This window comes from Apteryx mantelli, chromosome 9, assembly GCF_036417845.1.
Source record: "Apteryx mantelli isolate bAptMan1 chromosome 9, bAptMan1.hap1, whole genome shotgun sequence".
Classification (NCBI taxonomy): domain Eukaryota; kingdom Metazoa; phylum Chordata; class Aves; order Apterygiformes; family Apterygidae; genus Apteryx; species Apteryx mantelli.
In genome coordinates this window covers 13,767,899-13,785,591 of record NC_089986.1, presented here as the reverse complement: position 1 = coordinate 13,785,591, position 17,693 = coordinate 13,767,899, and the positions used below count along the sequence as shown (strand labels likewise).

The 17,693-nt window shown below is 42.9% G+C and overlaps 1 protein-coding gene across 9 annotated transcripts in view; it reads right to left on the bottom strand.

Moving 5' to 3' along the window:
• LPP (LIM domain containing preferred translocation partner in lipoma) overlaps positions 1-17,693 on the bottom strand; it is a 356,904-nt gene that overhangs the window by 33,079 nt on the left and 306,132 nt on the right. For all 9 annotated transcript variants that reach the window (XM_067301782.1, XM_067301780.1, XM_067301788.1 and 6 more), the window contains one exon: positions 11,132-11,301. In XM_067301782.1, the coding sequence (XP_067157883.1) occupies positions 11,132-11,301 (170 nt within the window). The remainder of the gene's footprint in view (positions 1-11,131; positions 11,302-17,693) is intronic.

The following is a 17,693-nucleotide window of genomic DNA, read 5'->3' as shown; positions in this document are numbered from 1 at the left end:
GAACAGGATAAAATACAAGAATTCTGTGAAAATCATTACTAAAAGCAGGGCATGTGTTACTCAGAGCAGAGCTCAATCCCATCAGGGTAGTTTAGGCTCAGTAGTATTTGCCAGCCATGACTTAAGCGATTGCTAATTTTTCTTTTTGCCCTGCCGCTGTCAAATTCTGGCGACTTGATTACCTTGGTGATGGCTGCACAGGCTGTGGTAGATGCACTGGAAAATGCCCTGCAAGTGGTTTGGGCTTTCTGGGAAGTTTTGGACCTCTCGCATGCTGGCAGGAGCAACACGGCGGCTCTTCCAGCACCCTCCGCGCCTCACCCACGCTGGCAGCCGGGCACAGCCTCGCCCCAAACCTGCCCCTGTCCCCGACGAGGACGATGTGCCCGACTCCTCGTCTCTGCTCGCGCTTCGGCAGCGAGAGCCGGTGAGCATGTCTAGCCCAGGCACTGATTTCTACTCCTTTTACCTCCTTCCCTGGTGTGCACCGTCCTTTTACTTTCCACTACCCACGAGAAAAGAGTGGCTCCTAGGAGGAGCAACTGGCTGCAAATTGCCAGGGAGACTAGGATGTCAAACAAATGTTTCTCTTTTCACAACAGAATATAAATATTTGGCAGCACATTTAATTTAAAAAGTCTAAAAGTTACTCAAACAGAGTGAAGAACGTTGCTATGATGTTAGTTTGCTTCCTAAAATATGACCAGTCACAGATGGCTTGCTGTAGGAAATATTAAATAATTTTTTTTAAGTGTTGTCTGGCTTTAACACAGATTGCATTTACACAGATACCTCTGCTGGTAGAATGCCAAGACGGTATATTGGTTTAAACATGTCCTTAAACAAAAAACTACATTGTCAAGAGCTAATGGAATATTCATACGTAAGATCTCAATCCCAGATAACATCTGAAAGTTAATTTACATTTCAACACTGATGTTATTTGCTTGTTACATTTCCCTTAAGCAGGGGAACATATTCAGGCTTGGTCAGTAGCAACTTTTAGGTTTTTGTGCACTGTAACCATTATTTATTTAGACTTCTGGAGTAGTTTGAAAAAAAACACCTATACTGAGAGCATTAGGTAACATGATAATCTTAAAACAACATGAGTCCCACCTAACAGCGTACAAGAGTCAAATGGCAAGAATGTAAATAGTATAAGCAACAGCATTAAACTATCAAATGTTAACAGATTACCTTCAGTGAGACAATAAATCAAAACAATACAAAGATCTTTTCCCATCTCCAGTGTTTCCTGGAGCACATTCCTAAGGTGCCTGAAGAACCCTACTGAATACATATTTTATACCTGAGTTCTGTAAAACAAGAACCCTTGTAAGATGTTTATTTTCAAAACAGCAATGTTGGCTATATTTCATCAAGTTAAACTTTCGTGACAGTGAAACCCTCTGGACTCAGGGACACAGAACATAAAGATGCTCATCAGATTCCAAGCCCCTGGACCAACCTATCACCCTTCCTCAGAGAGCCAGGCAGTAAATCTGCACAGAGAGTTACAGCATCGGGTTGTCCTGAAAAACTCACGTGACGCTTCCATGTCAGATGTTTGTCAGGAAACACCAGCCGGGCAAAAGCATGAGCAATGCCATGCAAGTCTCATCACACATCTTAAACCTTCCAGACGCCACCACTGACACCACCTAGCAAGCCTGGCTTGCCAAAGCACGCAGTGCCATTGCTGGCTACATTAACCAACACCCTCTCCTTTCCTGCGAGAGCTGCTACCCACGCAGCGTACAGTAATCTCTTGTCCCTAGCAAAAGCTACAGCTAAGGAACAACAAACTCCAACTATAATCTGGTCTCCCTTCTGTCCAAAACGTCCCAGTGGATGCTTTACTTTTTCTGTCAATATTATACTTGGCCAACAGCTTCATAATCAGTGCAGCTGAGGAGAGAAAAAAAAAAAAAAAACACTTGGAATTTGCTTTTACTCTTTATGACCACCAAAAACTCACGATACTCTTAGAATCAATAAACTTTTTCTTCTGTCATCATTCGTGTTTGTTGCGCTTTCTCTAAACTGGCATTATTTTGTTTTTCTAACCAGAAATCTATCAAGTCCATTGGGGGGTGTGTGTGTGTGTGTGTGTGTGCGCGCGCGCGTGCGTGTGTGCGCACGATGGCAAGTTAAACAGTTTCCTCTACGGCAAACAACCGCCGCACGCAGGCAAACTGATGTCCTGGAGTGAAGAAACAGAGGCAGGACGCTAGAGGGAGGATCGCCTCGCAGACTGAGTGCTTGCCAAAGCGAATTTTTTAGAGTGTGGCTTCACCAAGGAGACAGACTGAAGTGGCACTTTGTGAAAGTTCTCTCGTCCCCGGCAGTCAGGTTTGCAAACTGCTGTCTGGACCAAAGTAAGAGGCGTCTTGGATCAGAGAGAGAGACAGACAAGGCTTTCTGTTCTCTGAAAGACTGGTGAGGGTAAGTCATACCTGTTAAATCCACACACGCTGAATCCACACGAGATTCAGCTCTATTACTGGCAGGTATCACAGTCTGGCTGCAAGGCCTATATTTACCAGCAGCTCTGGTAGTACAGGCTCACTGGTGCAAAATAGTCAAAAAGGTTGGTTAGAAATATTAAGTTTTGATTTTTGTATCTGGACACTGTGTGGCACTTTGACATTAGCGCATTGGGCATGACAGAGAAAACACAATAATATATGGAACTGATCAAAACGCGCACCAAAATTATAGACCTTATTCCAAACAAATCACAGCCTTTCCAAAATAATCACCTTCAACAGTTCGAAGGGACAAATAAGTATTTGGGGTTACAGCCAAGCAGTAAGACTTCCTGGAAGGTAATACTGCCATGATACCTCACACCTTTCTGGGCTTTCCAAGAGATCCCACTCAGTTTTCAGCTGCTCATTCACATTCAGATTATGCTAATGCCCAGGTCCCTAGACTACGAATCAAGACATTTCTGTGCTAGGCTCTGTATTGGTTTTGGGGAGGTGCAAGAAAAATGAAAAAAAGATAACTCCTTCGCCTGAAGATCTCCGCAAGCTGGACTGCGACTAGGCAGAACATTGGGACTTAAAAGACACAGGTTGTTTCCTGCAGGCCATATCTGTAGTCTTGGGCAGGTCACGTATCTTAGAACTAAAGGAAACAGGGCCAGAAAAGACCCCTGGATCAGTCCTTGGCCAGAGAAGGTTCAACAAGATCTAAATCGTTCTTTACAGATGTTTGTCCCACCTGTCCTTGAGAACTTCCAGCAGTGGAGATCCCTGTCCTTCCCAAACAAGCTGCATTTAATCTTCTTGGGCTCAGTTCTCTATCTGCAATATACAGACAATAATACCTCCTCCTTCCCATCTACTGGTGTTAGCCTCTGCCTCAAATAGCCTTTCTGATATCTCCTTTCATTCATTGGCTCATCACAATAAGTATTTGTACAGTGGGATCTCTAGATGCTACTCAGGTACAAAGGCTGAAAGAAGCAGTTTACTGTGAAGAAGAACTACCCCCATCCTCCCCCCCAAAAAAGCAGAGATGAATGCTATCAGCTCTAGACATGGCTTGCCATCTAATACCCATCTACATTTGACTGCAAATGAGGAAGATTTTCCTGCTGCCACGAGGATGCTGGTGCATAAGGCCTTCTTCTTTCCTTGTAAGCTGTCTCTGACATCTTTCAAAGGCACACACAATAGTTGGACTACCTTCTAAACTGAAATCTCAATACACAGCTTGCAATGATCTACACAGCTTGAAGTCATTGCTAAATGACTTCACAGTCCCCTATACTGTAGAATGATCCATAAGCAGATGTATAGCCAGGAGCCACAAAATTCCACTGGTCCTGCAGAAAGACAGACTATTTTCTTCCTAAGAATGCACAGTTATTCAGTGCAATTCACCCTGTGAGGTGAGAATTTCACTGAATGGCAGCAGCTGGTCCTTTACAATGTCATCTTATTTCTCTAAGAACTCCATCCACAAAATTTCCCATGGTATAATTTTTCTAGACTACACATGTCAAATCAGTGTTCAGTTCATCTAATAAAATATGAAAATGTCCCTAACTATAAAAGCTCAAGGCAGAGGCAGGAAGACACTTCAAATTTTTATGGCTGCCAACACATGTAGGAGGAAAGATCTGGATTCTACCAAGGCAACACAGAAGTCTCAAGCACACCCAGTTGTGGAGGAGGAGTCTTCACCTGAAAAGGACGTCATCTTTCAGATGGTCCATGCAGGGGTGGCTAAACCCTGACAAGGAGAGGGAAGTGATCCATTCTGAACTAGTTAACCAGCCCCACTTCATGGCTAACCTGACAACACAACTCTATCTATTAAGACTGAAAGGCAGTCCACATTACATGGCCTTTTTCAAAAATATCTGCCAGAGTGCTGGTATCATTGCTAGCATTAAGCTGCTTTATTCTGCAAACCATAGCTGGTCTTCATCTAAAACAACACTCCACTCAACTTTCTGGAAAGTCAGTTACACCAAGATAGGGCATGATCCTCCCATTACATATTTCAGTTGGTTGCCCCTGCAACACAGTCAATAAATAGCAACTGTAGGTTGAAAATAGGGTGCACTACACTTTTAATACTACCAAGTGATCTGGACTGGTTAGCCAAGCACATCCTGCTGCACTGAGAGAAGAATCATTTCATTATCTTTAAACCACTCTAAAACATCCACCTCAGTTTTAACAGACTTCATTGACTTATTTGTTGATAAACACACACGCACGTTTTTGTACCTCCTAGACTTGGGAGTCCTGGAAGCTACTGGTGTTGTTTATGTAATAGCACCCAGTCCTCCTCTATTTTATGCCCTGATTGCAAGAGACTCCTAAGGAACTATTTACCGCTCCAAGTAGTAGCAATGAGTTTATGGCCACCTCTCCATCTCTATTTTTATATCAACTGTTGCTGTGTGCTAGAAGAAAAGGCTGTTAAACGCTAAGAGATTTATTCATTTTCAGTTTTATAGATGATAATCAGTTTACCAGTCACTGTTTTATGAGGTTCCTGCCCAGACCCTACCAGAGGTTTTCTTTGTGCGCACCTCAGTTAAAGCCTAGCCATACAAATAGTTAATTAGGTATTTAGCATAATTGAGGGGCTGAAATCCTCTGATGGGGAGGAAGGACTACACAGCAGGGCAAGACCAGCTGGTGAAAGGAAAGAGCCTGTGCCCTGAAGGGCAGTTGCTTTCAAAAGGCCCCACTCTGCCTCCCATTCCTGCTTGCTTACTGGGAGCTCCCACTCCCCCAGTTGTGCCAAGTGCCAAGTGCCTGGTGCGTGCAGATGTGTCTTAGCTGAAAGGACAGAAACCTCCAAGAGGTGAAACAGATGGTACAGCCACAGAAATAATAGTCATTTCCCGCTCCCCTCCCCCTCACCCCAACCATGAGTTTTCTCCAAAGAAATTACCAGTTGTGCCCACAAAGGCAAAATTCTCAAAGCTAATAGCCAATGTGACATGCACACAAGAAAACCAAAGCTCTGGACCAGTTCCTCATCTGCTGTCCTCACTGAACTCCTCTGCTGAGGGTAAGACACACTCAGGGGTAGCAGCCCACTGCTGCCTGCTCCAGCAAAGCTGCATCTCTCAGCCACAGCAGCAGAGACTTCACGCTTTTAGATCCACAGGTCACAGGTTCAACTCCCTGCTGCTGATGACTCACACAGGAGCATGGTACTAAAACTAGCAACACCAGCTTTTTTCTAGGAGAGGATTGAGGAAGAACGTTGATCTCAATGAAATATTTCGAGGGCAGAAAAATTCCACCACGTAAAGAGTGCGTGACTTCTCTTTAGTTTATTTTATATTTTTGTTCCAGTTGTCATTTTGAATTCAAACTCTTTGGAAAGCAGGCATAATAGTCTTAATGATCCCATTGAGCAGTTTAAATTCAAATTGTGGAGCACTCGCAATACCATGCTGGCAGCACTTTCCATAAATTACTCTCAAATTCAATACGTTGCTTGACAAAAACAAGAATAAAGGGCTTTTTACTTTAAAAAGAAGAAAACTTGTATCATAAAAAAAATCTTTAAATTATAGTTTCTCTTTTCTGGTCCAATTTAAATTGTTACATGGTTGCTAAATTAGTGCTGTAATCTCTGCTTACAAATTGCAGAATTATTTTTAAAAATAGATGTAATTTTACTGTAGGGATCAACCTCACACTTTAAGTTGTATGTGCTGGAGGTAGCTGTTCTTGCAAGGCTTTCAAACAGTCACACTCACGTGCTCGCGCAGGGTGAGGTTTACAATAGCGGTCGCGCTGAAGCCAATGGCAGTTTTATCATAGATTTCAATGAGAACAAATTGAGTTAACACTGAGATTTCAGGAGAATGATTAGCAAATTCAAGTTTTCCCAGGATGCGGTGACACCAGAGGCTCTGGTTATGCCATATACTGAAATATCCCTTGTGTCATGACCTAAACTGTCTTCTCCCACTGAGCTACAGCCTCTGTGGGGCAGGGAGTTATAAGACACTAAATGAGGGGCAGAAACCTTGAATATTTTATGGTTTTTGCATACAAAACAAATGACTGGTGAAAAAAAATGGAGTGCTATAACCCCATGTTTAAAATTTGGGCTCGGAGCTGATCAGGACACGACTTCCACACACAATTCTTTCTCCTTTAAGCACTTTCAAAGCTTGCAGACTGTGGAAAGCAAAATCCTCATAAGAGAAGTTTGAAGCCACGACTCTAAACCCTACCCCCAGTATCTCAGTGCACGAGGCAGAAGTAGGAGACCTCAACCCTGGGTCTGCATGAGGCACTGCAGAGCGTACCCCCATCTCCTCCTGCACTGGGGGACAGCCAGGCACAAGTCCCCCTTTCTTCCCTCTCTCAACTACGTGTTGTCTCCAGCCCACTGCTGCTGTCGTGCTTCTCTGAACTCCCTTTCATCCGGCCCCGGGATATTTCTGCTTTGCTCAAGGAGTTACTTCAGCTTGTTCGTCCCCTTCCCTCTTGCACCCAGGTCTGCCCTGGGTGGGGGGACCCAGCAGCAGCTCGGGCACGACAGAAGAAATCCTCCAAGGCGAGGAACGTCTGCCTGCTCTGGCTGCCGCACGTGCTAACGGCAGGTGCTCAGCACCACGCAGTCCTCGGACTCGCAGAAAGTTTATCTCTGACTGTCAACCAAGAGGGCTGCCAGGAAACGGGATAAAGAATGGAGGGAAATTTCCACGTCCCAGAGAAAGTCATCAGGACATCAAAGAACACTCCATTCACAAAGCAGCGGCATCTCCTGCCAGACCGGTGTGTCTGGTTAACCTTGTGCTCAGTCCTTATGATAATACTGCATTTGGAAAGCAGACAGCTGGCACTGCTCTAACATCTTGCTCTTCAATCTTTTATAACAGTGGTTCCACTGATATTACTCTTAACCTTTTTCTCTGCACAAAGCCCAGCGCTAAAATCTCTTCAACTACTTAGAAGAAGCAAAGCAAATGTTTTTTGTCAGTGGCAGTAATTTGCCCTGTAAGGGAGGGGAAAAGTATACCGATAACATATTGCAGACACAGTGTTTAGCATGTGTGCAGCAGTAAGCTGGTTATCCTGGAAACCCTATCGTGATATTTCAGAGGCTATTTGACTGTCGTAATGACTAGGAGAAGACATCTGTGTCATACTAACACTTTATTTTTTACAGTTGCTTTTAGTTGAGCAGAAGTGTCTTAATGGAGAAGGCTGGTACTCTTCTAGAAATAACATTAATAATGAAAGAATACTTGGATGCAGAGCAAAACCAGCAAACACGTTGGCAACAGAACTCGCTGCATTCATAAGATTTAACAGGAAATGATAGTGACTGGTTTTTGGAGGGAGTATTTTTTTATGTGAAAGAAACTAATTCTGGTACTCAAATTCCCATTAGGAAGAAAGATTTTCTTAACAGGTGATAGATTTTAATTCAGAGACTTTTGGGGAATTTCATTTTAACTGGGTCAGTAATAAATAAAACCAGAAACAAAAACAAAAAAGCAACTCTCCTGCAGGCTATTTAGGCTCGGTACTGACTAAATACTAATTAAATACAGCTCTTTGCAGTAATCTTAATTACGGCTTCACTCCACCACAACTAAGAAGAGTCACATAATAAACTGAGAAGATTAGCCAATTCTAATTGTTAAAAAAAGTGTATTTTTATTTTTGCACATAGTTTTTATGCACATTTGGCCAAGAGCCACACAAGGGTATTGTTAAAAAAAAATAAAATCAGAATTAATCAATTCATTTATTGGGACCAGGCAAATACTATAGTTGGTCTTCTCCGTACCAGTGTAACAATGTGGCTTAATGGCTTTTGTAAGAGCCCAAGAACACTGGAGATGGGGAGGTGAGGATGTGTGCTAGAAGTCAGTGTGAATTAGGTAGACTAGTAAATAAGCAGCATTTAATTACTCAGATTTATACCAGCTGAGAATCCCATTTTCTTAGCTGGCTTCAGCCATTGATTAACTGTGCAATCTTGGGCCAGTCACGCAGGCTCCACCTTTCTATGGGAATTCAGGTCCGCACGAATCTGAGTCTTGGATCTTCAGTCCCATTGATTTCCTACAAAACTAGAGCTCTTAGTGTCGAAGTTATTTCTGATAATGGGATTTGGGAAAGCTCCAAAAAAATCAGAGCCCTCAATTCAGCAAAATTCTTTAGCACACACTAGATTTTAAGTGCGTGGTTAAATCTCGCTGACTTCAGTATGACTGCATCACATATCTAAAGGCAAAAATATTCAAACTGTGCCTCAGCGATTTAAGGGCCTCCATTACATTTGCAAGAGTGACTTGAGCCCAGATCCTCAGAGAACTTACGCGCTCATCATCCAACTGAGACCAATGCAGACGGCGTCTCACTGAAAATCAATGAAACAAAAGCTCCAAGACATGAGTTCCTGTGGGCCTAAAACCAGATGCATCGTAGGTGCCTAGGTACCCTTGCTGCACTGGCCTTCGGCACAGCACCGTCCTGGGCTTTCTGAAAGATAACCTGCCTCGGGCTCCCATACTTGTTTCCTCCAGGTTTAAGAATTTAAGATTTGCTTTGTTTTGGGGTTTTTTTTTTGCTGCTTCAGGTTGCCAGACTCCTGCTTACAGTTTCCCACTCTCAGTGCCAGCTGTCCGGCTACACGTATGTAACACCCACCAGTATCACCCTCCTTTTCCCCTGCGTGTGCAGCAGCAGATGGATCCAAAAGTGTTTTGGGCTAAGTCCATAACCAGATTTTTGTGGACTTCATGGATAAACATTTTAAGGCCCCTTCTGGTTATATAAAAGGAAGCTATTAAACATTTACTCTTGCCTCTGTACTCAGAGCTGCAAAGCTGTACCACAGAACGTACAGACGCAGATGCAACCAAGCAATTATCGTTCCTTTATCCCTTAAATAGATAGAAGATAAATTTGAAAGAAAATGAGGAACAGAATCCTTCTCCTTTTCCTTTTTTTATCCTTTTATCTCTCAACGTAGGAAGTTTACTGAACCCTTGCCAACAATTCACTCAGGCTAATGAAGTGTATAAGTAATGGGATTAAATAATCTTAAACCGTCACTACAGTGGCTAATGCAGATGTTTTCCCAAACTAAAGCAGATGAGTAGTGAAGAATGCGTGCTTGATTTAAGAGAAAGAAAAAAAAAGGGGGGGCGAGTATCAATCTGCAAGCAGATGAAGTCGATGAGATGTTTAACTCCAGTTATATAAAGTTGCTCCATTTGTATTACCAATGCACCTTCCTACAATTTGCAGTGCTTTGCATATGGTCACCAAACTTGCCACGAAATTAACCTTAAATTTTTTATGGTGCAATTATTTTAATGCAAACAATAAAAATGGAAATGGTTTAAAAAGTACATATTCCATCAAAAAATCATTTAGTTTTTAAGAGCCTATTAACAAGGCCCATCTATCACTGCCACTGTAAATAAGAAAATCCTTTCTTATTTTATTCAATATTTCAGCAATAATCCCACTGCAAAGGCCCTGCAGAAATGGAAGGAATCATGGGATACTAGTGGCATTTTCAGAAATACAGGGTATTGCTTTTATTATTACTGGAATGCCAGAAATGTCAAGAAAAGAATCCATTTCTACTTTTAGAAGTGCAGATATTGTTCTGGAAGGATCTCAGATAGTTCCCCCCTCTACCCCACCAAAATCTACATAAACAAAAGAAACTATATAGCATACTGGTGGTACTTCAGCCTGCACATATCTCTGCAAGGAAATGTGAAATTTAGTGGGAAGAACTTGAAAGCTAAAGTTACCAACCTTATATTAGACTTTGGTTTAAAATAGGCTTAATTTAACAAAGCGCATGGAAAACTAATGTTTATAAAAAGGACTCCAGATTTGAGGTTTACTGAACAACCTATCAATACTTTAAGAATGTTCTGCTGCTTTTCTTATTTTAAATTATAGGGATTATCCCAATATACTGTATGCTAAGGTCACAGCAAGGTAAGGCCTCAGGCACAGAACGTGATGTTTCTTTAATTTGCAGCTGTGCAACTGGTTCTAGCTGGCTCTTATGGGAACCTCTTATAAGGTGCAGATCCTCAGAGAGGCTGTTAATTGTCTGCTTTAGGAGCTTGTTAGAGGCATAAAATGAAATTTTAGGATAAGGTAAGCTTCAAAAGATATGCAACCCACAGGTCCTTAGTTCAGTGAAAGGACATCCATTAACATTGTCAAGCAATGCAAAAGGTTTGAGTTTTAGAAGTTTAAATGCTGCTTTGCATCCCATCTTGTTGATTTTAGTGGGTAACAGGTAAGGATTTCTGCAACAGGTTTCTCAGGATAGAAGCTCCTGAGAAAAAAAACTACCTCCTAAAATTGCTGCAGATTCTGCTTCTTGCAGAGCTGAAATCATCACTAAAAAGCACCTGTTTCCTCTGCTTTGGCCACTGCATTTCAGAGCTCAGTTAGACCCCCAAAATGAAGTTAGACCAGGAAGGTAAGAAGACCGGAACTCTCCTGAAGACTGTGGAAATGTGCTGCCTCTAGTACTGCCATGGTTGTAACCACGAGGCGCCTGCATGGCAGCAAAGGCAATCAGCATTTCCAAACCGCGTACATTTGAAATTAGGGCGCGAACGAGTGCGGGTACTCACGATATAGCAGGGTTCGCAGTAGGCTTTCTTCTCCACCGCGTAGAAAGGCTGCCCCCTCAGCTTGTTGTTGCACATCATGCAGGTGAAGCAGTCCACGTGGAAGACCTGGTCCATCGCCGTACAGCCCGTGCCTTCCCCGACAACGTTCTCCCCGCAGCGGGCGCAGCGGCCTGTCACCGAAGAGCAGGGACACGAGTCAAAACCAGCCCCCAGCCTCGCCTGCAGACCTGGCTCATGCCCCACAGCCAGCAGCCCAGGAAGGCACGTGGCCTTGCTGTCCCCGGATGCACAACTCGTACCAATGCTGCTGCTGGAAGGCGGTTTGGTGCTGACCTACATGGAATGACCTGAGGAGGCTGTTTCTGGAAAAGGACCCTAAAGCAACATACAAATACACAACACACACAGATCTGCACGTGCACACACATATAATAGGCTTGCTGCCCTGGTTAGATTGCTGCTGAAAATCTATTGTGGGAGAGAGATTTTAAAATGAAGAGAGGATTCATATGCTGAAGGACAACCATTCATTTTCATTGTAGGAAACTGTGATATCCCACACAAGTTGGATGTCCTTGCCCGGTGATCAGTGTTAAAAATGATTCCTGCACAGAATCACAGAAGAAAATTAGGAGAACAACTGCAGCCACTTTATGCAGAGTTGTCTCACTGAATGCAACAGAGAGAGCCTAATTAATACACTATGATTGAGGGCTTTGTCCCCTCAAAAGAGTAACGTCCAGTTTGAGAATAACTGTGGCGTCCCCAATCTTGGGAGCCGGCATCTTTCTGCCAAGGTTCTGTGGATGGAGTGGTAGGGTCGCTGAGGACGGAAAGGAGGGAAAGGGAAACAAGAGCAGAGGAGAGAGCAGGAAGGCAGTTTGAGCCCAAAATCAAATTACTCATAAATGCAAATTAAAAAATATGTCCGTAATAATAACTAAATAGCCCAGGCCACAAAAAGACATTCTCTGATACCATGGTCTGTGTTTATTGGCCTTTTCAAACAAATACTGTGAAGCTTCCAAAAGGACTTGGACATGTCTCATCACCCGGACAGCAGGGCTCCTGCCTGCGCGCGGTGGAAGTTTCTAGTGGTGACATCCCTGTGCTCACAACTTCTTCCCTGCCTGTTCCAGACTCCAGTAGGCTCCATCCAGGCTACAAAGCACGTAAGCTACTTTTGGATCCCTCAGGATGCGGAAAGATGACACATATACACATTGAGATATATTAGGAAAGCTTGGAAAAGAACCCAGATCATTCTGATTTGCTACAACGGCATAACCGTAGCTGGCATTATACAGGACAGACAGTTCCTGACTCAAACAGCTCCCAGTCTGAGCAATGTGGAGAGAGAAGTCACCAGATAAATCAAGACAAGCCTGGAATCCCCCCAGAAAGGAATTAATAGACATTGTTTTTAAACTCAGCTTTCTATGGCATTTGTTATGAGTGTTCTGATTGACAGGGTTGTGCTTTAACCACGTCACTGTAATACTTCTTGTGAGGACTCCTTTTTTGTGAGGAGAGAAGGAATTCAGGCTTCCCAGCGTGGTGGTGAGGCTAGCGAGCATGGGGGAAGAATGGAAAAAAAACATGAGGACTAGGAAAAAACAAAAAACAAAAAAAACCACACTGGAAGAACCATGGGATTAGTATTGCTATGGGAAAGCGGCAAAAGAAACTGCTGGAGCTGCTGGAGCTGCATGCACAACAAGAGAGCACTGCTCTGTCCCACATGTGGACAAGGCCCAACGTGCTCTGTGGCCTCCTCCAAACTGCTCCTGTAACTGCTGTAATACGAAGAGACGCCTGGGGAGCAGTTAATATCTCTCTATATAAAACATGAAATTGAAAGCCATTAGTGTATTACTTTACACAGTGTTTTTCCAGAGGGAATATTCTGCTGAAGAATTTATTTTCCCTGGTGTGCCATTCTGTGATCATCCGGTATTATTTTTATGAGGCATTTGGACACAAAGTAATGTAGTGTCTATGCAAACACTTCTCAGCTTTCTTTGTTAACGTCTGAGTAGAACATGTGGGAATCTTTTCTTCCCCTCCTCCTCTTCTCACATTCATGATGTAGCCAGCCCTTGTATACTTCAATATTTACCTTCCTCTTTGACCAAGGCATCTCTCCTTTTGCTGCAGAAGCTATCTGTACGGCGGATTCTCCTCTGGCCGTACTTCTTACGTCAGGAAATCTGAGCCTGTTTTCTAACTCGGATATAGGCTCTTGTAATCTCTGGCAAATCACTTGGTGTCTTTGTACCTCCATCCTCTCTCTGCAGAGAGGGCATAAAGACATCTTCTCTGCCTCCGGAAGGTGCTCTGAGGCTACATTCCCGCGTGGCTCTCAGGCATTTCCCAGCCGCGCTGCTCGAGGCCAGGTACAAACCAAAGAATAGCACAACAAAACTCTTCTCTAGCTTTTCCCCTTGAACTTGGTATTTCCTTAGGTTTTCCTTCCTCTTTCTGGGTTTTTCCACAGAAGATTCCCATTCAGGGAGCAACAAACTTAACCCGCCTAAATTTATGAGAAGTCCAGCTTCTTCTACTATGTACACAGACAGAAATGCTACTGTAAACTATCATGCAGGAAAGTTTAAAGAAAGCTTCCTTTTTCATAAGTTTATATGCAAATTGCAACACTGTGGCCTGGAGCAAACGATGTTTTTCAAGAGACATGGCCACTCCAGTGAGAATCAAAACACAAGCTCTGTGCCTAGCAACACCACCAAGTGACTCACTAGCCCGAAGGGTAAAAGTAAGTAAGCCAAAACTTTCAAATTTGGGAGCTTAAAGTTAGGTGTCTGGATCCACATAAACGCACGTGAGCAAATACACAATTGGTCTGCTTTGTACTTGATGCAGCTTTTAAAGATTGTACCTTCGGTAAGCTTTGGTGGAATTTGTGAACTCACAACACTCCTGTAAAACCAGGTCACTTCTCCTGACTCCTGCGTCTCACTCAAATTTGGTTGAAAATGGCTATTAATTTCAAGAGTTGTTGATGAGGGAGGAACTGACAAACAGACAGGCACACGCACACAGGCAGCGCGATTGCACAAGCCTCATTTCCTTAGAAAACCAGAAAAACCCCACTAAAAACAATGCATCTATCATTATGTCTGATAAAAACAAAACAAAGGTCTGCTTTTCCTGTGTGCCAATTGCCAACGGCAAAGGTATTTGTGGTTGGATTTGCCACAATTAAATGCCCACACATGTTCTCCATTTTAATATTTTCGCATTGGTTGAAATAACCCAGTCCGTTGTGCGCAGAATGCCCATGAGTGAATACAGAACAAGTTGCACTGCTTATTGAGAAAGAAGTAGCAAAGGCAAAGCTTGCAAGACTCAAAGAACAAACAGATTGCACAAAAAAGATTACACAAATAATCTAAGAGAAAAATAGCAAGCAGTGTATTACAGTAGAAACATAGAACAACGTGACCCATTTGCTTCCCACAGAGACAAACAGCACTTAAAAGGCAGCTTAAAGACAAAGGATGAAATTAATACTAAACTACACAAAGATGAAACTATGCCATTTCAACATCCTTCTTTTGCCCCTCCAGCCCTTTCTAGGTCCTTGTTCAAGATCATTTCAGCAAAACTCAAATTTTGGCAGCACGCCTGGGAGACTGGAGTCCTCTATTTTTGCATGAAAGAGGTTCATAACCTTGGCTGTGACCTTCCTTCATCCTAGCCTACCTGCCACATGTTGGCCTTACCTCAGGGGGACAGACAGAGGTGCTCACTGAGGCTTCCTGGGTGAAGCTGCTGGAAAATGCCATCATTATTGCGTGGACCACAGGGAAACATTTTAGCAGCAGAAAGGGAATAGCAGCTCCTATATTTTATTCTGAAATCTTCTCATTTACTGGGTTCTGTAGTATGAAGGTTTGAAATACTGTGAATCTGAACCAAGAGGGCGAAAGGATGAGAGAAGCTCAAATTGTATGTGATGCCATGCCCTAACCGCTTGTTATTTTATTATTATTATTATTACGTGTTTTTTTGCTTATATTACTTCAGAGCCTGAATTCTCAAATTGTGAAACAGCCCCATTGTGCTAGGTATCAGACAAGCACAGAATACAAAGAACGGCCCCACTGTAGGAGTTTACAATCCAATACAAGCAGTAACAACTGGGTATAGCTAGGAAATACAGAGATGCAATCAGACAAAACTGGTCAGCAAGGAAAGTTGTGGTCTCAGCACTCTAAACGTCTTACTATTGACAATGAGTCTGCAGGCAGCCTGGCCAAGGAAAAGGTTAAGGAAGAATCTGAAAGAGGATCCGGAGGGAGTTTGAGGGAAGTTTAATGGGATGCTTCTGAGGAAAGGACAAAGCCAGCACAAAAGGCAACATAAGTGCCTGAAGATTGAACATAGAGACCTGCAGACTGGAAGGATGAGTTGATATGTCACTGGAGAATAAAATATGAAAAAAGGGTGGGAATAGGTCATTAATGGCCATGCAAGTAAAGACAGGAAGCTTCTGTTTGATATGATGCAGAAATGAAACCAGAGGAGGGATTAGGAGGCAGGAATGATCTGGCCTAAGTGACAAGCTGGAGAGTGATCTTTGCAACTGCATTCTAGTTGAGCACAAACAGGGAGAAACTGCATTTTTAGAAGAGGATGTTGCAGAGATTCAAGGTCATTGGAGCTTGGATGCAGGTTTTATCTGTGTAGATGAATAGGAAAGACCATAATCTGAGCTGTTACTCAGCAAGACTCTTAAGATTTGGACAGTCTGGGCGTGATCTGGAGATGAGAAATTAGATACAGGGTGTCCAATCTTATCTGGGACATGAGTCACTTTTAAATGTCAGATTAAGAATGTGAGCCAATCAGACAAACATCCACCACTGAAGATGGATAATGGAATAGGTACATGCCATACTAATGCTTATGGCATAATATTCCGATAGCAATCACCCTGGAGCCAAATACAGAAATAATGTAACCCCATGCAGCTACCTTGAGATGCTCCTGTTTGTACATCCAAGGATTGCATTAGCCTTTTTTAGGCTACAACATTATTTGTCTGTCATACCTACTTAACACTAAGCTGTCAGGAGCACAGACTGTCTCTTGCTGTGCGATGTGCAGTGCCCAACAGACAATTCAAGCAATAACTAGAGATACTAATAGTAAAGAAAGGAGAGAGAAAACGCGTGAACCTTCTCTCTGTAAGAGGTTTAAATTCATGAATTCAAAGCATGCATTCTATATAGAGAGGAGATAGGGGATAATTTTCTGATAAAAGCATCAAAGTAAAAAGGCTCTGCGTTCGCTGAAATGTGGGGGAAAAATGTTGATACCTCAAAAACTTCTGTTTGATGGAAAAACTGTTTCTCACCTAACTGTACTGTGTGAATACACCACAAGGTCATATCCTCGGTGCCTATCAATTACACAATTTCCCTTGATCAGCTAAGTGTATTCCCTGGTTCTCACTGCAGCCCTGATACAATATGCAAGAAAGAACTAAAGAAATAGAACATACTGCCTTTACAAAAGTGTACTAAGAACATCTTTTAAAATATGTAAATACATTGAACAAAATATCTCGCTAAAAGTTCCCCTGGCAGCCTCAAGACACCCAGTATTTCCGCTGTGTTATTTTTCTAATCATCTCTGTTTAGAGTTCGCCAGCGAATGCATTTTAGAGATTCATGACACATTCTGCTTTTGGACGGCTTTGAATCAGCTGGCAGTAAATGTGGAAAAATCATTATTCCTAATGAAGAAATATTGATGACAAAACAGCATTTCGAGGACAACGTTGACCATAAGTCAACAATGCAACCAGATTTTCTCCTCTCTCCTTCCTCTTTCCTAGTGACTTTTATCCAAGGGTTTTCAAGCATTTCCCAAGCATGTGGGACTCCTCAGGGCACCTGTGTCAGACAGACACAATTATTGCATTTTAAAGGGATACAGGAATAGAGGTGAATCCACTAGGATAACAGTACAACAGCAGACTTTAACTGCCACTACAGCTTAACTGAGTTAAGGGGACTCTGTGGTAGAGATCCTGCAGCTCATAGGCACCAAGGGGTACTGGGTTCCTTGATTTGTCCAAACGGAATGAAATATAAAGCTTTTCTCCACAGGAGAGGATTTTTTCCCCCTCTGTGGAGGATAGGATGTATGTGTCCAACTGGGATTATGTTAGGGAAAGATGCCTTTACTGTACCTGTCCCAAGGTTACTCCAACACTTTGGGTGCTGGCACCCAGGGCCTTACCACACTGGTAGGAAGGGAAACCCAAAGGTAGCTTGTGCATTTTGTAGGAAACTATGGCATTTTTCTCAGCTTATCTTTGCCTTGCTTACCTGTCCTTTCTCTGCTTTTGAACTCAGATTTCCCACTGAGTGGGAAGCCCTTGGTAACGGCTTTATTGTGCCAGGATCCAAGCTTGAAGTTTCACCATTTGACAGTAGCAGGCTGTATGCATCGGTTGTCTTACACAGCCTTTGGACACAAGACAGATCAATCTTAATTCCCTTTTCTTCAACAATGTCAGAAAACACAGTCT